The following is a 13,694-nucleotide window of genomic DNA, read 5'->3' as shown; positions in this document are numbered from 1 at the left end:
GAATTTTTCTTATATATTTGTATTTATCATTAGGTATTTGTGTATTGTTTTGCTAAATAAATTATTATTATTATTATTAGCTTGAACATAACAAAGAAGAGTAATATTGGTTGATAGCTTCTTGGGTATTCTGACTCACACGGGTTTTATTTCCTTGATTTCAGAACTAACCCAGCTTTAAAAATATTGTAGTATATACTAGGAAGCCATTGCAGGACCATAAGACTGAAATAAAACTTACAGGATAAAAAAAAACTCAACTCAAGTATTATAAAGTACAAAATATAATAAATTAACAGTATATTATCTATGCAATAAAGCCAGCCTTCAATATAAAAGTGATAACAATTTTTATTGCCGATACAGATTTAGTATTTAAATGGAGTGGAGGTTGAAAGAAATATTAAGCGTTTTAAATAAAATTAGTTGTTAAAAATATAATATATGGTATATGTAAGTTTAAGTTATTAAACCAAGTTTTTTGAGGAGATTAGGTATAATATATCTATACCTGGAAGTAAAGTCCACAGATATGTTATTCCAGGAAGAAGACCATGGATTAGAAATGTAACGTTATAAAAAAGGAATAAAATCTGACTATAGTAGATGAGGGAAAAAAGGGCAGATTAGATTAGATGGGGATTTGACTAGATTATTGGAAACCTCGTTACATGTATTCCAGTATGTCTGAGAATACAAAGGAAGTAAATTATATAGTTTAATTGACTGAGGGTGAAAATAAGAGACTCAATACAGGACCTAGATTATACAGATATATCTTAGTGGATAGTTAGACATGGGGAGGATGTGCAGAATCGGCACGTTCTCTCACTGGATAGAGTATACAAACACTATTATATAAAACTTTTGCGTGGAATCAAACGTGTTTAGTTGGTACCCGGGTTCTTTCTGTCGTGCCGCGGAGTTTATTAACATGAATTATTTTTGACAGATATTTGAACTGTTGATCGAGTGGAATTCCTTTCTGTTTATTCTGTGCTAATATCCCAAATTAAGATATAGTCTATTTAAGTTAATATAATATTAGCAGTTAGCACTACTACTGGATAATGGGTACTGTGATAGTGATATTAAAATATTTTTACAACTACAAACACCAGTGATATACATTTTAAAATTGTACTGATGTTTCAGATAGTTGTTTTGTGAGTTAATCATAATGAAACAGTGTCTGTTATATTCTATAGGCTGTTATTTAATTTGTATTCCTTAAATCATAGTTTTTCATGACAATAACAATGATACTTTTTTGTTTGATGTTATCATATTTATATTTTCTGGATTAATTAAATTTCAAAAAATACAAATAATACAAATAATTGATCAAATGTGTAGAAATATTAAAATAAAAATAAGTACCTATTTACAAGCCTGGGAAATTTTTTTAAATCATTAAGTTAAATATACTATATTGGAAGTCAAGTTTGATGTAATAGTAATGTTATGTTGTAATATTTAAAAATCAATTGCATTTTTTTTCTGAATGTATTAAATCTGCCAAAGCTCAATAGAATTCAATAAAAGTATATATTGTTCACAAAAACAAAAATATATACTATTAATAATAATACATATACAAATAATTTATTGTCAGAAAAAATACTAGTTCTTATTTGTTTAGATTCAAGAGCCGCAAAGGTAAAAGCTAATGAAGCAATATCGCTGATGAGTAAACCACCCATCAACAAAGATAAGAAAAACGATGCAACAAAACGATCAAAAAATGGCAAAAAGAAGGATGAAGTGAGTTTATATTACAATAGTTTATTGTAATATCATAGTAGGGGGTTTCAACCTTTTTGGGTACACGGTTCTTCAAATTTTGAAAACAGTTTAAAAGGCTCCCATACGAATAATGATGATAATAAAATAAACAGTTGGTAAGTACATTATTTACCGTGGATGCCCCTGGGAGCCACAATGTACAGGTTAAAAATTCCTGGCTTATAGTATTCAGAATTTGTTGTAGTTAAAAAATATTTTTCCTGGGGATTTGAAACTTTCGTGTATATTATTATATTATTATATTTTATACACACAATGTCACAGCAACAATAAAAACAAATTTAGATTAATTTGATGCTATTGCTTATACCACAAACTTATTCACACCGTTTTACGGTAAGTTAGCAATGACTCAAATGTGTTAATCATATATGAGATTTTGATATAAATGTATACTATTATAATAATCAAGCGTTAATAATATAATAAATGTGTTTTATGAACAAATTAATTCAACTTACCCTATTACTAATATTGATATAAATTAATATAATACCAATAGAGATATATCATAAAATAGACTTAATAATATAGGATGATGTTCAGAATTATTTTTCGTATGCAATGATTTATCATTGAATTCAGATTTATCACTTACATCACAGTGACTTAGGTACTAAATGACGAGGTACACTCGACATCTACTGTAGAACAGAGCGTATCTAATTGTAAATATATTAAAGTTTTTTTTAACTGCATTTAAATATAAATGATGTTTTGTGCAGAAACGATAGGTTCTAAAATTAAATTTCGATAAAATTGTGATATTTTTTATGCGTATTATGATATCAAAAATATTTTTTGCTTTGTAGGGTGTGCATACATTAAAAGTTACCCAATAACACCCATTTTAATTAATAAGTAGTATAACAATTTTATTGCATAGTATAAAAAATGCTATTGGTGTATTGAGAAGAAGGGAGAGTATCTAGAATCTAGATAGATATCAAGTTTTTACATCCTTAGTAGATGTATAGGACACACTATAAGAATAAACAGAGAGTGTCCTACCTGTATGAACTCTCAGGGATTCGTATTTAGAATTTACCTGGATAATTTGTACTTTATTTATTTAGTGCGTTTCAAAATAAAAATGAAACAAAATACATAACATAATTATTTCAATAAAAAATGAATAAGCTATTATTTTATTATAAAATATTATATAAGAAATGTAAAATTAACTGTTATACAAACAACACAAGAAATAATACTTATTATTTCCTTCTTTCCAGCTTTTAAAGGCCATTAAGAAGGCTGCTCCACATAGCCTCCTCCATTCCTCTATCATTTGATAATTTTTCCGAGTTATCAACCCCAAGTATCCGGAAATTCTGATTGGGCTTATATATCCACATTTTCTTTGGTCTGGCCAGTGGTCTCTTTCCTTTTGGTTTCCAGTTAAGCGCATCTTTCATTATGCCACTCGATCTCTATACGTTCAAGCCAACTCATTTTTCTTCCTTTAAGTGTTTGTATAATGTCTTCTTCTCCCCACAGGTCTTTAATTTCCTTATTGGATCTTATTTAATATTCACCCGTTTCATAATTTTTTTTAGGCCCAAAAATGTGTCATAGGAATTTCCTTTCTAGGACTGATAGTTTTCTTTCGTTTTCTCTCGTTCTCCCCCTCCCTCTGAAATTTTATCACGCCTCCCTAGGGGGGCGTGCCCCCAGGTTGAGAACCCTTGTTTTAGAGGAATATAAATTATAACAAATTACAATGGTTTTTTTTTTTTTTTTAAATTGTATGATTTATTTTTCTGTTAAAATAACTCGTTGAAAAATGTACCTGTACACAATTTGTTATCTGGGACGAACTAGTTAATTTATCAGCGTTATAAGTTGGTTGGCACTTGGCAGAATTTGTGGGCACTTAATTAAAAATTAGATTAGTACTTGGCGGTGCGGCGACGAGTTTCCTTCGTCAACAATCAGACGATGTCAGCTGGCTTACGCTTACCCCACCAAGTCGACCTTGATGTCACAGCTTCGGATCAAAGTCACGCCTTTGCGCACAAGTTCACCGCCCGGTACTGATCTTATATTGGATTGAGTTATGCCTGATTTTAAAGTTTGTATGCCTATGTTTGTTTATGTAATGTATCATAGTATAATTAAACATTTGTGTTGTTCTATCGTTTTTATAGTAATGATAAATGTATTCAAGTAAATTTTCACTTCTTTTAAATTCCTTATCAATACGCAATTGTGATTTGGGCACTGACAAATTATTTTTAGTTCATAAAATTCATAGGATGTTGGCAGTAAAAAATCAATGATTAGAAATCCAAGTAGTTATAGTTTTAAAAAAGAATTAAAGACCTAATCTAATCTAAACATATACGTCATCTGTTATAAATTTAAATCTATATCTATATCTATATCTATATCTATACTACTATATAAAATGAAGTCGGTTTTTTTTCTTCGGGATTAACTCCGAAGCTACTGAACCGATTTGGCTGATTCTTTTTTTTTTGTGTTCGTTATTGTCAGGACAAGGTTCTTATGAAAGAACATTTTAGGAAAATCCACCAGAAAAGTAGGAAATAAGGATGTTAAAAATACAACAGTGGCGCCATTTGTCCAGAAAAAAATAAACTAAATAATAAAAAATTTAGTTTATTGTTGCAGATTAAAATAATAATAGTATATTGGTTGCTATGGTTAATCGGGCATGTTTGTTGATTTGTATTATTATTTTTCGTCAATATATATGTATATAAATTAATGTTTGTGTGTAGATTAGACCTCTGGGAAGAAGATAGATTAATTTAAACAGGGTTAAATTTGGTTTTAAATTTGTTTTTACACGGTTAGGTTAGGATTTTGTATTAATTGATTATATTAATCCACCATAGAAAAAACTTATAAAACTAACGTATAAAACTTCGTATAACTTTGATACTTAAGAGTTAAATCATACATTTACGTACAAACAGCACGGGGTCCGCGATCTACCGCAGGTAGATTGCCTACCTGATAATATACTGATGCGAAGCAGAAATTTTATTCTAGGCAACGGAAAAGTTAAGATAAGTGTTGAACACCATACACCGATTATTAAATAACGAATTAAACATAGGTTGAGTCATATAGAGTTGGTACCTACATTTAACGGGCAATGAAGTGCTAGGGATCAGCTATTTTTGATAAAAATATATTTATCATTAATACCGCTAGAAACATTTCAATACGTTTTCATTAACCATTTTTTATTTTATATTTATTTGCCGATCACATTAAACGATAACATTTGAATAAAAAATTATACATATCATCCTCCGGAGGCATAATAAACAACCAACCACGGGCAAAGCTGTGACGGGTCGGCTAGTATTGTATAAATTTAAAAACCACGAAAAGGTACAATAGTTGATTACAAGGTATAACTCAAATAATAGTTTCCTCTCGTGAATTGTATAAATATTATTTTTTTTCCTCAATAGGGTAAGACAATAATAATATAAACTACTAGCTGATCCCGTGTACTTCGTTACCCGTTAAATGTACAAACTGTATATGACTCAAACTTTGTTCAATGCCTTATTTAATATTTGGTGTATGATGTTCTAGATTCATCTTAACTTTTCTGCTGTCCGTAATAAAAATTCTTATTCGCAGCAGTATATTAATTATCAGATAGGCAATATAATTACGGGCTGTTTGTACGTAAGTGTATGATTTAACTCTGAAGTATCAAAGTTATACCAAGTTTGTCGTTTTCACTTAATTCCACCTACGATTAACCACCGATACATATAATATGAAAACACAGCGTACAATAAAATTAAATGCATTGAATGAATACACTGATTACACGGCAACCAATAATTATTATTATTATAGCTTTAAAACCCATGGCAACCATTTATAAACAAACATTTCCACCGTAAATTTCTAAATCCCCGTTTAAGCACACCCCTGGTTGGACCTAGGAGGATGATTTGAGAATCTAAACCATCCTAGGCGTTACCCAAACGCATACAAAAAAATTCGTTCAAATTAGTCCGGCCGCTCTCGAGTTTAGGGAGACTAACGAACAGCAATTCGTTTTTATACATATAAACTATAATAGACATATAAAATGTGTTGTTTAATGTGTTATGGGGGTTTTTATTTTTAAATAGTCGTTTGTACACTGGTAATTCCACTATAATTACCGTTTTCTACGCGACGGCATCAATATTGCTATATAGCTGGCGTTGTTATCGGTGGCGGCGACGGTGGTCGGTGCGCAGGACGGGTTGAACGAACGCCGAAACGGTGGCCGATCGGTGATCGTCCGCGTATTATTGCACCAGCCGTTTTGGTTGTTGCAGTCTCCGGGAACAGGTGTCCGTAGCCCATGGTGACCATTCGGTGTTCGTATAACCGGTAAAAATAACACGGGTACACTCGTTGGACGGCGTCCGTGAACGTCTCCGACCGGTCGGTGAGCAGCGTGGCGCTCGCAAACATGGCCGCCGCCGTAGCTAGGTGACCATCTTCTAGTGACTGTTCACCGGCGCGCACCGACTGCACGAATAGGCCTGCCAACCATTTCCGGACGTTGGTCTTGACGGGCGTCATCGTATGCCGCACTGAAAGCCCGTACCGGACAGTGAACCAATCGCTGCCGTCGTTGTAGGTCATCGTCGTGGATCTGTATTGCATCTTATATTGGTTATTATCTACCTCATCCTCCTCCTTTCGTCGCATTATTCCTCTGCAGCTATTTAAAATAAATATTTCCGCCAAATCATAGATCCCTAGTTCAAATAGTTCAATAAAAGAACAACGAATAGCCAAAATGTTGTAATTATATCTATTTTTTTTTTTCGTTTTAGTGGTTTATTATTGTTGCTAAGCTATAATTGTCAATATATAAATATAGGAACACTCGAATTATCTGATGTCTTGCGTTAGTTTTGGATTTTTTATGACTTAAATAAAACTTTGTTTTTTAATGGTCAGTCACAAATTTTGAAAGAAGTATTTGTGGAAGTACAGATAGGGTACGTAAAGATTACCATTTTCCATGTGAATTTACTATCTCCCTATAAGATAAATAATATTTATCGACACATTATATCCAGTAAGATATTGTATCTACTCTAAACGGGTCCTTTAAAAATACACAGTAGACAATATATATATTTTTTTTAAAACAATATTAAATACATATTAATAAAAACACTTATAATATACAATAATTGTACGTAATTGTACGTAATTACTCAAGTTTTATGTCACAACTATATTTAGCACTAGCAGCAGTCTGCTGACACGGCAATGCATTGCTATTGCTAGGTTCTTGTGATTATGCGAGTAGAATGTTATCAGGTAGGTGGTAGATCGCGGACCCCGCGTTGTGTATAATTTAACTCTAAAGTATCAAAAAATGAAAAAAAATTGGTTTGCCAAAACCGTGGTTTGAACTTGATAAATTCTGTATTAAAATACACAGGCTTATATTATTCGTAATAATAATAATTATTATAAAAACCAATTATTAAAAAAAAAAAAAATTATAATAATAATCTCAAAATCCCTGTTTGTGAATTTCACCGGGTTGGAACTCTTATTTATATTTTTTGCGACAAATGTAGCTTATCACCTTCTCCGAAGTTTAATCTTTCTCTGTACCAAATTTCATTGCAATCGGATGAACGGTTTAGAGATTTATAAAGGACACAATCAGTCGCAAACATTTTTTTTCTGTTATACATATAGCTAATGGGCCAGGAAACTAGGACCTTCTAGTACCCCCTTTAATCCTCCAGTCAGTTTCTTATTAAACATTTGATTAGTGTATTGATTGCTGTTGTCGAGGGTGCAAGGATTTCTTATAGAGTTTCTGCTAGTTGATGTTTGTGTCTTGATTAGATATAATGTCTGCATTTGAGAATTATAGGTATAACTGAGATTGGTATACCGTAAGCTAAGCATTTAGGTGGGTCTTCCTTTTAAAATTTTTAATTAAAATAAAATGATTATGCGGGGCCTATTTAATATTTTTACTTTTTAATTTAATCATAGTTCAATTCACTCTAATATTATAAATAATATTTTTCTAAAAATTAAATTGCTATATTACATTACCAAAACGGAGAAAACACGAGATTAGGACTTCCTTATAAATATATAATATATTCACTGTCCCCAAGGTGATATATAATATATATAGTATATATATTTAACAAATAATAAAGTCATTGATTTTGAAATCAATGATAATAACAAATGTATATTATAAAAGTATACAAGTATAATGTATTGATTGGTATTAAAAATATTAACCAGTAAAATACAATCTTATTTTGTGTACTAGACGTATCTAGTGAATAATGCGAAAGATCGCAAAACAAAATTCCATGATAAATTATGGCACTTAAAAACAATTTTACCAATGTATATAAAATAATTAGCTGTCTAGTGGTTAAATTGTTTATATACAGGGTTGAAGGTAAGTCACTTTTTTGAAATCAAGTCACTTATATTCACTTATTTAGAAAACAGATCACTTATGTAATTTATTATCCAAATCTGGCTGAATTTAAATTATTTGTTATTTGTTAGTACATGTTCTTAAATAGAGGAGTTTTCATTTGATTCTATCAAAAAAAATCTTGTTCCCCAAAATATTGGTTCTATGGGACTTATTTTGCCACACAAAGCACTTGTTTCACGTTTGGAACACATGTTCCTTGTTATTAATTTTACTTATTCTAATCATTATTTTTTGTAATTTTTACAAGAACTAGGTAAGAATTTAGGTTAAATATTAAAATCCCATTTTTAGCGGTTTTTGTAATTTCCCGTGGCATTAAATAGCTATTGTTAAAATCGAAGCACTTCTTCTGGTAGAAATTTTGTATACAGGATATAAAAAAAAAGAAGTACCATTGTAAAACCACTAGTTTAAAAAAAATATATAATTTTCATATAGGTATTATTATATATTATTGTTGAATTAAGTGAAAAATTGAATGAATAATTACCATTTAAAAAAGGTGGGTAAGTGGATGTCGCTCTGCTTTACAGTAGGTTTCAAGTGGGTCACTGTAATGGATGGTGTTAAATTTGAATTCAATGATATAATATTATTGTATAAGACGATTCTGAGCGAAAACGGTCAGTCAGCCTATGATATTACCAAGTATATTTGGTGATATTATTGTGAATAAAGTAATTTATATACAATCTATTTACGTGGAGCCTTGTTTTAAATTTTCAATATTTAGCCATAAAAGTTAAACATTTTATACATTTTTAACTACAAAATAATTAATAAATTATAAATTTGATAAATTTTGTCAAAATTTGAACTTTAAATGCTTATACAAAAAAATTGTGCCTATGTATTTTCAATATTTTTCAACTGCTATTAGAACGATATATTATCAGAAGCCTTATATTAAATTTTCACACTTTTTTACCCAACAAATAAAATTGTATAAACTTTAAATGCTTATAAATAAAAACTGTGACTAAGGATTTTTAATTTTTTTCATCTGCCTTTGAAACAATAACCTAGGAGCCTTGTATTAAATGTTCAAGCTTTTTTACTCAACAGGTAAAATTTTATTGATATTTATAAAAAAAAAAAAACTAAAAAAAATGGAAATTGACAATGTCCGTAAACAGCTCAAAATAAGTTAAAATGTTTGGAAAATGTTATAGTGTATAGGAAATGCAATTATAAACATTCAGTAAAAATTTCATGTCCCTACGGTAATTTGTTTTAGAGTTACACCAAAAACCAAAATCGATTTTCTCGAAAACAGATTTTGCGTAAAAATTCCAGTTTTTCCTTAATTTTTCTTTTGTTTTTCACGTCGCTTTTGAAAACTACTGGGAAATTTTTGACCTCCCAAAGTACCAACTAGATTCACTTTCCTATCAGAAAAGTTACTGTTGAAGAAAATTCAAGCACTTTTACTGTCCTAAAAGGTGATGACAGACATAAAAATAAAAAAAAAAACACACATCATTGTAAAATCAATACATTCGTCGCTTTGCTCAGAATCTAAAAAAATCATTCTGTGTATGGTTTAGGAAAAAAAGTATTTAAACGATGTTGATTAATATTTACATGTTCTTTTGAAAAGTATACTAAATATTTGTTTTTGTAAAAATATGAATATAAGTTTGTACTACTTTGTAGCTCTTAGTAAATGATCCCCGTAACAATCAATTATCTAAATACTATCAATTGATTATCGTAATGACACTTTGGTTATTATTTAAAACCATAGACATATAAGACAACTAGAAAATGAACTGCATATTACATTCTCACAGGAACGTTGAAGTCTCGTGGCCATATGCCAATTGGGCAATGTTATTAAAATAACTCAATAGATAAAATACCTATACTGGCTATACTGATGTGTTATATATGTCTTTTTATTATGTTGTTATCATTATAAATTATATAAACAATTTTGTAAACATTGCCCTGTTGGCATATGGCTGCCGACTTCAATATTATCCTGTAGTCAGGTATCTAGTTGTTTTATATGTCTGTTTAAAACACAATTTGGTTGATTTTTTTTTTCAGTTTGATCCATGGCATGGCATGTTGACATTGGAAGACTACAACGTGAAGTTGCCAAAGTTTGCTCAAGAAATATTAATTCTAGATAAACATATGCTCGAAGATGATCGTTGTGTAAGTGAAACTACTACAAAAAATTAAAACTGATTGATAATTGATAAATTGTAAAATTATTTGATGTTTATGTTTTATTAGATTTCAATAGTACCTTCATATACAACTGTGTTTACTATTATAAATGATTACTTACGTAAAACCGAAACGTTAGTATACAAACTATTTTATATTTTATATAATTACTTAAAAAAAAAATATATATATATAAATGCTTACTACATTTCAGTAATTGCGAGGAAATGGCTATCATTATTTTAGAAGCATTTAACTGTTCGTTGTATTTGTGGTTGTTACATCCACTTGAAAGGCCTAAACATGATCATGTAAGTTTTTTGGTTTTTATTTGTTTTTTTTAACCTGAAATATATATATACATAATTGGCAGAGAACAGAATGTTGTACATATAACAGATTTTAATGAAACTTATGGTAACCTCATAGTTAATAATTGATGTGGGCTGTATGAGTTATACATTTTGAGCGCTATTGGGTTAGGGTTAGTGTCGGCATTGTATATTTGACACACTTACGGAATGTATTTGTCAACTATCAAATAGTGATTAAAACAACATAATAGTTAAATAATTTGATTGAATTAATCAAGGTCTAGTTTTGATGAGCTAAGTTCCACTACATTTTAAAATTAATTAATTCATCCATTATTTCAGGTTGTACATAACAATGTTGGCAAATCTATGTGTCACATTTATGGACTCCCTCATTTTCTCAGATTTATCAGTAAGTATACATTTTAAAATTACATGCACACATGGCTAGCTTTTTTATTAATCTATGTACAACAAATATGTTTACAGTGAAACTGCCCAAAATTTTCCACTTGGTAAAGAATGACTTGGACAGCTTTGTACCTGATGCTGTTGAGTTTATTAAAGGATTACTTCGGTAAGGTTTTTTATACTTATCTTAATTTATATTAAAAAGTAATCACATACACTGTTCTTCTAATTTTAAAAGTGGAACCTCAAATTTGAATTTCATAACAGTGTTAAGTAAAGTAGTGTTAATTGTTAATTATACCTAATTGAAGAAAATCTTAATTTTCCTTAGTAGAAAATATGTATGTATTTTAAATTTGTTCAATAATGCATTATTAACTATTTATTATTATTATTTATTATTAAATAAATAAATTAGATTAAATTAAATATATCTTATATACAAACAAAATGAGTGTATAACATTAAATGTTTTACTTTTTATACAATACCAAGTATAAAACTCGGTGGCATAGCTGTAAACAATTAAGGGGATTGAATACCGATGTTAAAATGTAGTAATGGGGACAAAAAAGCGAGACAATAGTGTGGGGGCTTTGGGTGATCGGATTTTATTTCTATAAACAGCTCTAAAATTGTTGTTTATTCTACTAGTAATCGATCGGAGCATTTTTTCTTCCAGTTAATAAAGGCAGGGATATTTAAAATAAAAAACTGTTTTTTTGAAACATTTATATTAGTTAAGATTTTAGTACTAAAAAAAAACCCTTGATCGATCACTTATAGACATACTAGTAAATAAGATATTTTTTTCAGAATTAAAATTTGAACGTGATTATTAAATGTCATATATGACCTCTGAGTCATGTAGTTTTGTCTAGCTTATAAGCATTATTAATACTTTTGACCAGAAAAAACAAAAATATTAACATTTGTCTAATTCGTTATTGATATGTACGTGCACTTGTGAGCGCTCTGCCATTTATTTTATGTAATCAATCACACTTATAATCACTTACTACGAACATATTTACACGACCCGCATGCACTCACATAGAAAATTGCCTATATTAAACTCCTTAAAAATAGTCGGTATTGAATCCCCTTTAGGGGGTGGGGGGGGTATATTAAATACCTCATTTTAAGCCATTAAAACGTAAAAGTATAATACAATCAAACATAAACATGCACTAACCAAAAAAATTAAAAGCGTCTGGGGGTATGAAATTGCATCTGTTGACCTCCTCTCCAATTAAATACACCACTGATAAAACTATGAAAACTTATAATAGGGGTTTATGTTAAGTGTTAGATTTTTTCAAAATGACTTGTATATTATGGTTAACTAATTCTTACTATTTTATTTTTCAGTTTTATAGAGCAACAGTATGAAAAAAGTATCTATATTATGAATTATGATTGTATAATGCCCTATGAATATAGAAGGGCATACTATGTGTAACTTTTTTCCTCTCAGAATGATACAGTCGGTTGTAACTATTTGTTGTTCATTACACATACCTAGATAATAGTTTATTACTCTGTAAAAATTTATTTTCATACATTCATTGTAATTCATTAACTTTTTTTACCATAGTGTTATTATTTATTATTATTTGTTAAGTATAATGTAGATTACTCTTTTAATATGTATTTAAATTAATATTTATTGTTTAAAATACAAGCATTTTTCTATTGTAATAAATATGTTCCAATAGCGTTATTAGTTTAGTACTTATATGACTTTGATTATTATTTACAGAAAAATCATTTTGCACAAACTTTTAAAAATTTTTTGTGTTTTTCATTTAATTTATTTGAACTATTAGTGATATTTAAGTAAGTAATAATATTTGTCTATATGTTAACTAAGATATATTTGAGTATAATTATTCAAATATATATTTATCTCGTGCATGGCATGTCGACATATATCTCATTATTCTTATAAAACATATTGTATCTTGAATTTATCTGCGAAGAAACCAGTTAGTTCTTAAGTTTTTATTTATGAAAAATGTTTTCCACTATTCTATTTTAATTTAATTTAATTTACTATTTAGTAAATGAACCTTTATCAAATGTTATATTCTGGATAAATTAATTGTACCCTACTATTATATAACTTTTGTTAAGTGTACAAATGTACACCAGGTTAAGAGACTGATATTGTTTTATATTATTAAAATGTATTTCTAATTATGAAAGTATTCAGTAATTGTATTAGACTAAATGTAAATTTATTTATTTAAAAATTTACTTTGTTTACCAATTTAATAAATATGTTATTATCTATGTGTAAATATTATAGTGTGATTGATGTTATAGCTTTACTTTACAGTTATGTATTTGGGGCTGTATATTACTCTTTAATGTATGATGCATTTGAATAGTGATGGGTGACTGTGATGAGCATTTTCTAATTTGAAAATCGATGAGAATCCTACTATCTTTAAAAATCGATACAACGGACGATAACTTAAAAGATG

At 29.1% G+C, this 13,694-nt stretch overlaps 1 protein-coding gene across 12 annotated transcripts in view; it reads left to right on the top strand.

Annotated features, from left to right (window-relative positions):
• Positions 1 to 13,488, top strand: part of LOC132948020 (MATH and LRR domain-containing protein PFE0570w-like) — a 67,067-nt gene extending 53,579 nt beyond the window's left edge. For 5 of the 12 annotated variants that reach the window (XM_061018256.1, XM_061018252.1, XM_061018253.1 and 2 more), the window contains exons 51-57: positions 1,643 to 1,764; positions 10,355 to 10,465; positions 10,547 to 10,614; positions 10,695 to 10,791; positions 11,137 to 11,206; positions 11,284 to 11,371; positions 12,577 to 13,487. In XM_061018256.1, coding sequence (XP_060874239.1) covers positions 1,643 to 1,764; positions 10,355 to 10,465; positions 10,547 to 10,614; positions 10,695 to 10,791; positions 11,137 to 11,206; positions 11,284 to 11,371; positions 12,577 to 12,667 — 647 coding nt within the window. In that variant the 3' untranslated portion in view covers positions 12,668 to 13,487. Of the gene's footprint in view, positions 1 to 1,642; positions 1,765 to 10,354; positions 10,466 to 10,546; positions 10,615 to 10,694; positions 10,792 to 11,136; positions 11,207 to 11,283; positions 11,372 to 12,576 lie in introns of all 12 variants that reach the window. The other 7 variants (XM_061018263.1, XM_061018261.1, XM_061018260.1 and 4 more) reach the window with 2 other exon arrangements.
• The last annotated feature ends 206 nt before the right edge of the window (positions 13,489 to 13,694 follow it).

This window comes from Metopolophium dirhodum, chromosome 7, assembly GCF_019925205.1.
Source record: "Metopolophium dirhodum isolate CAU chromosome 7, ASM1992520v1, whole genome shotgun sequence".
Classification (NCBI taxonomy): Eukaryota; Metazoa; Arthropoda; class Insecta; order Hemiptera; family Aphididae; genus Metopolophium; species Metopolophium dirhodum.
This window is presented reverse-complemented; position numbering and strand designations above follow the sequence as displayed.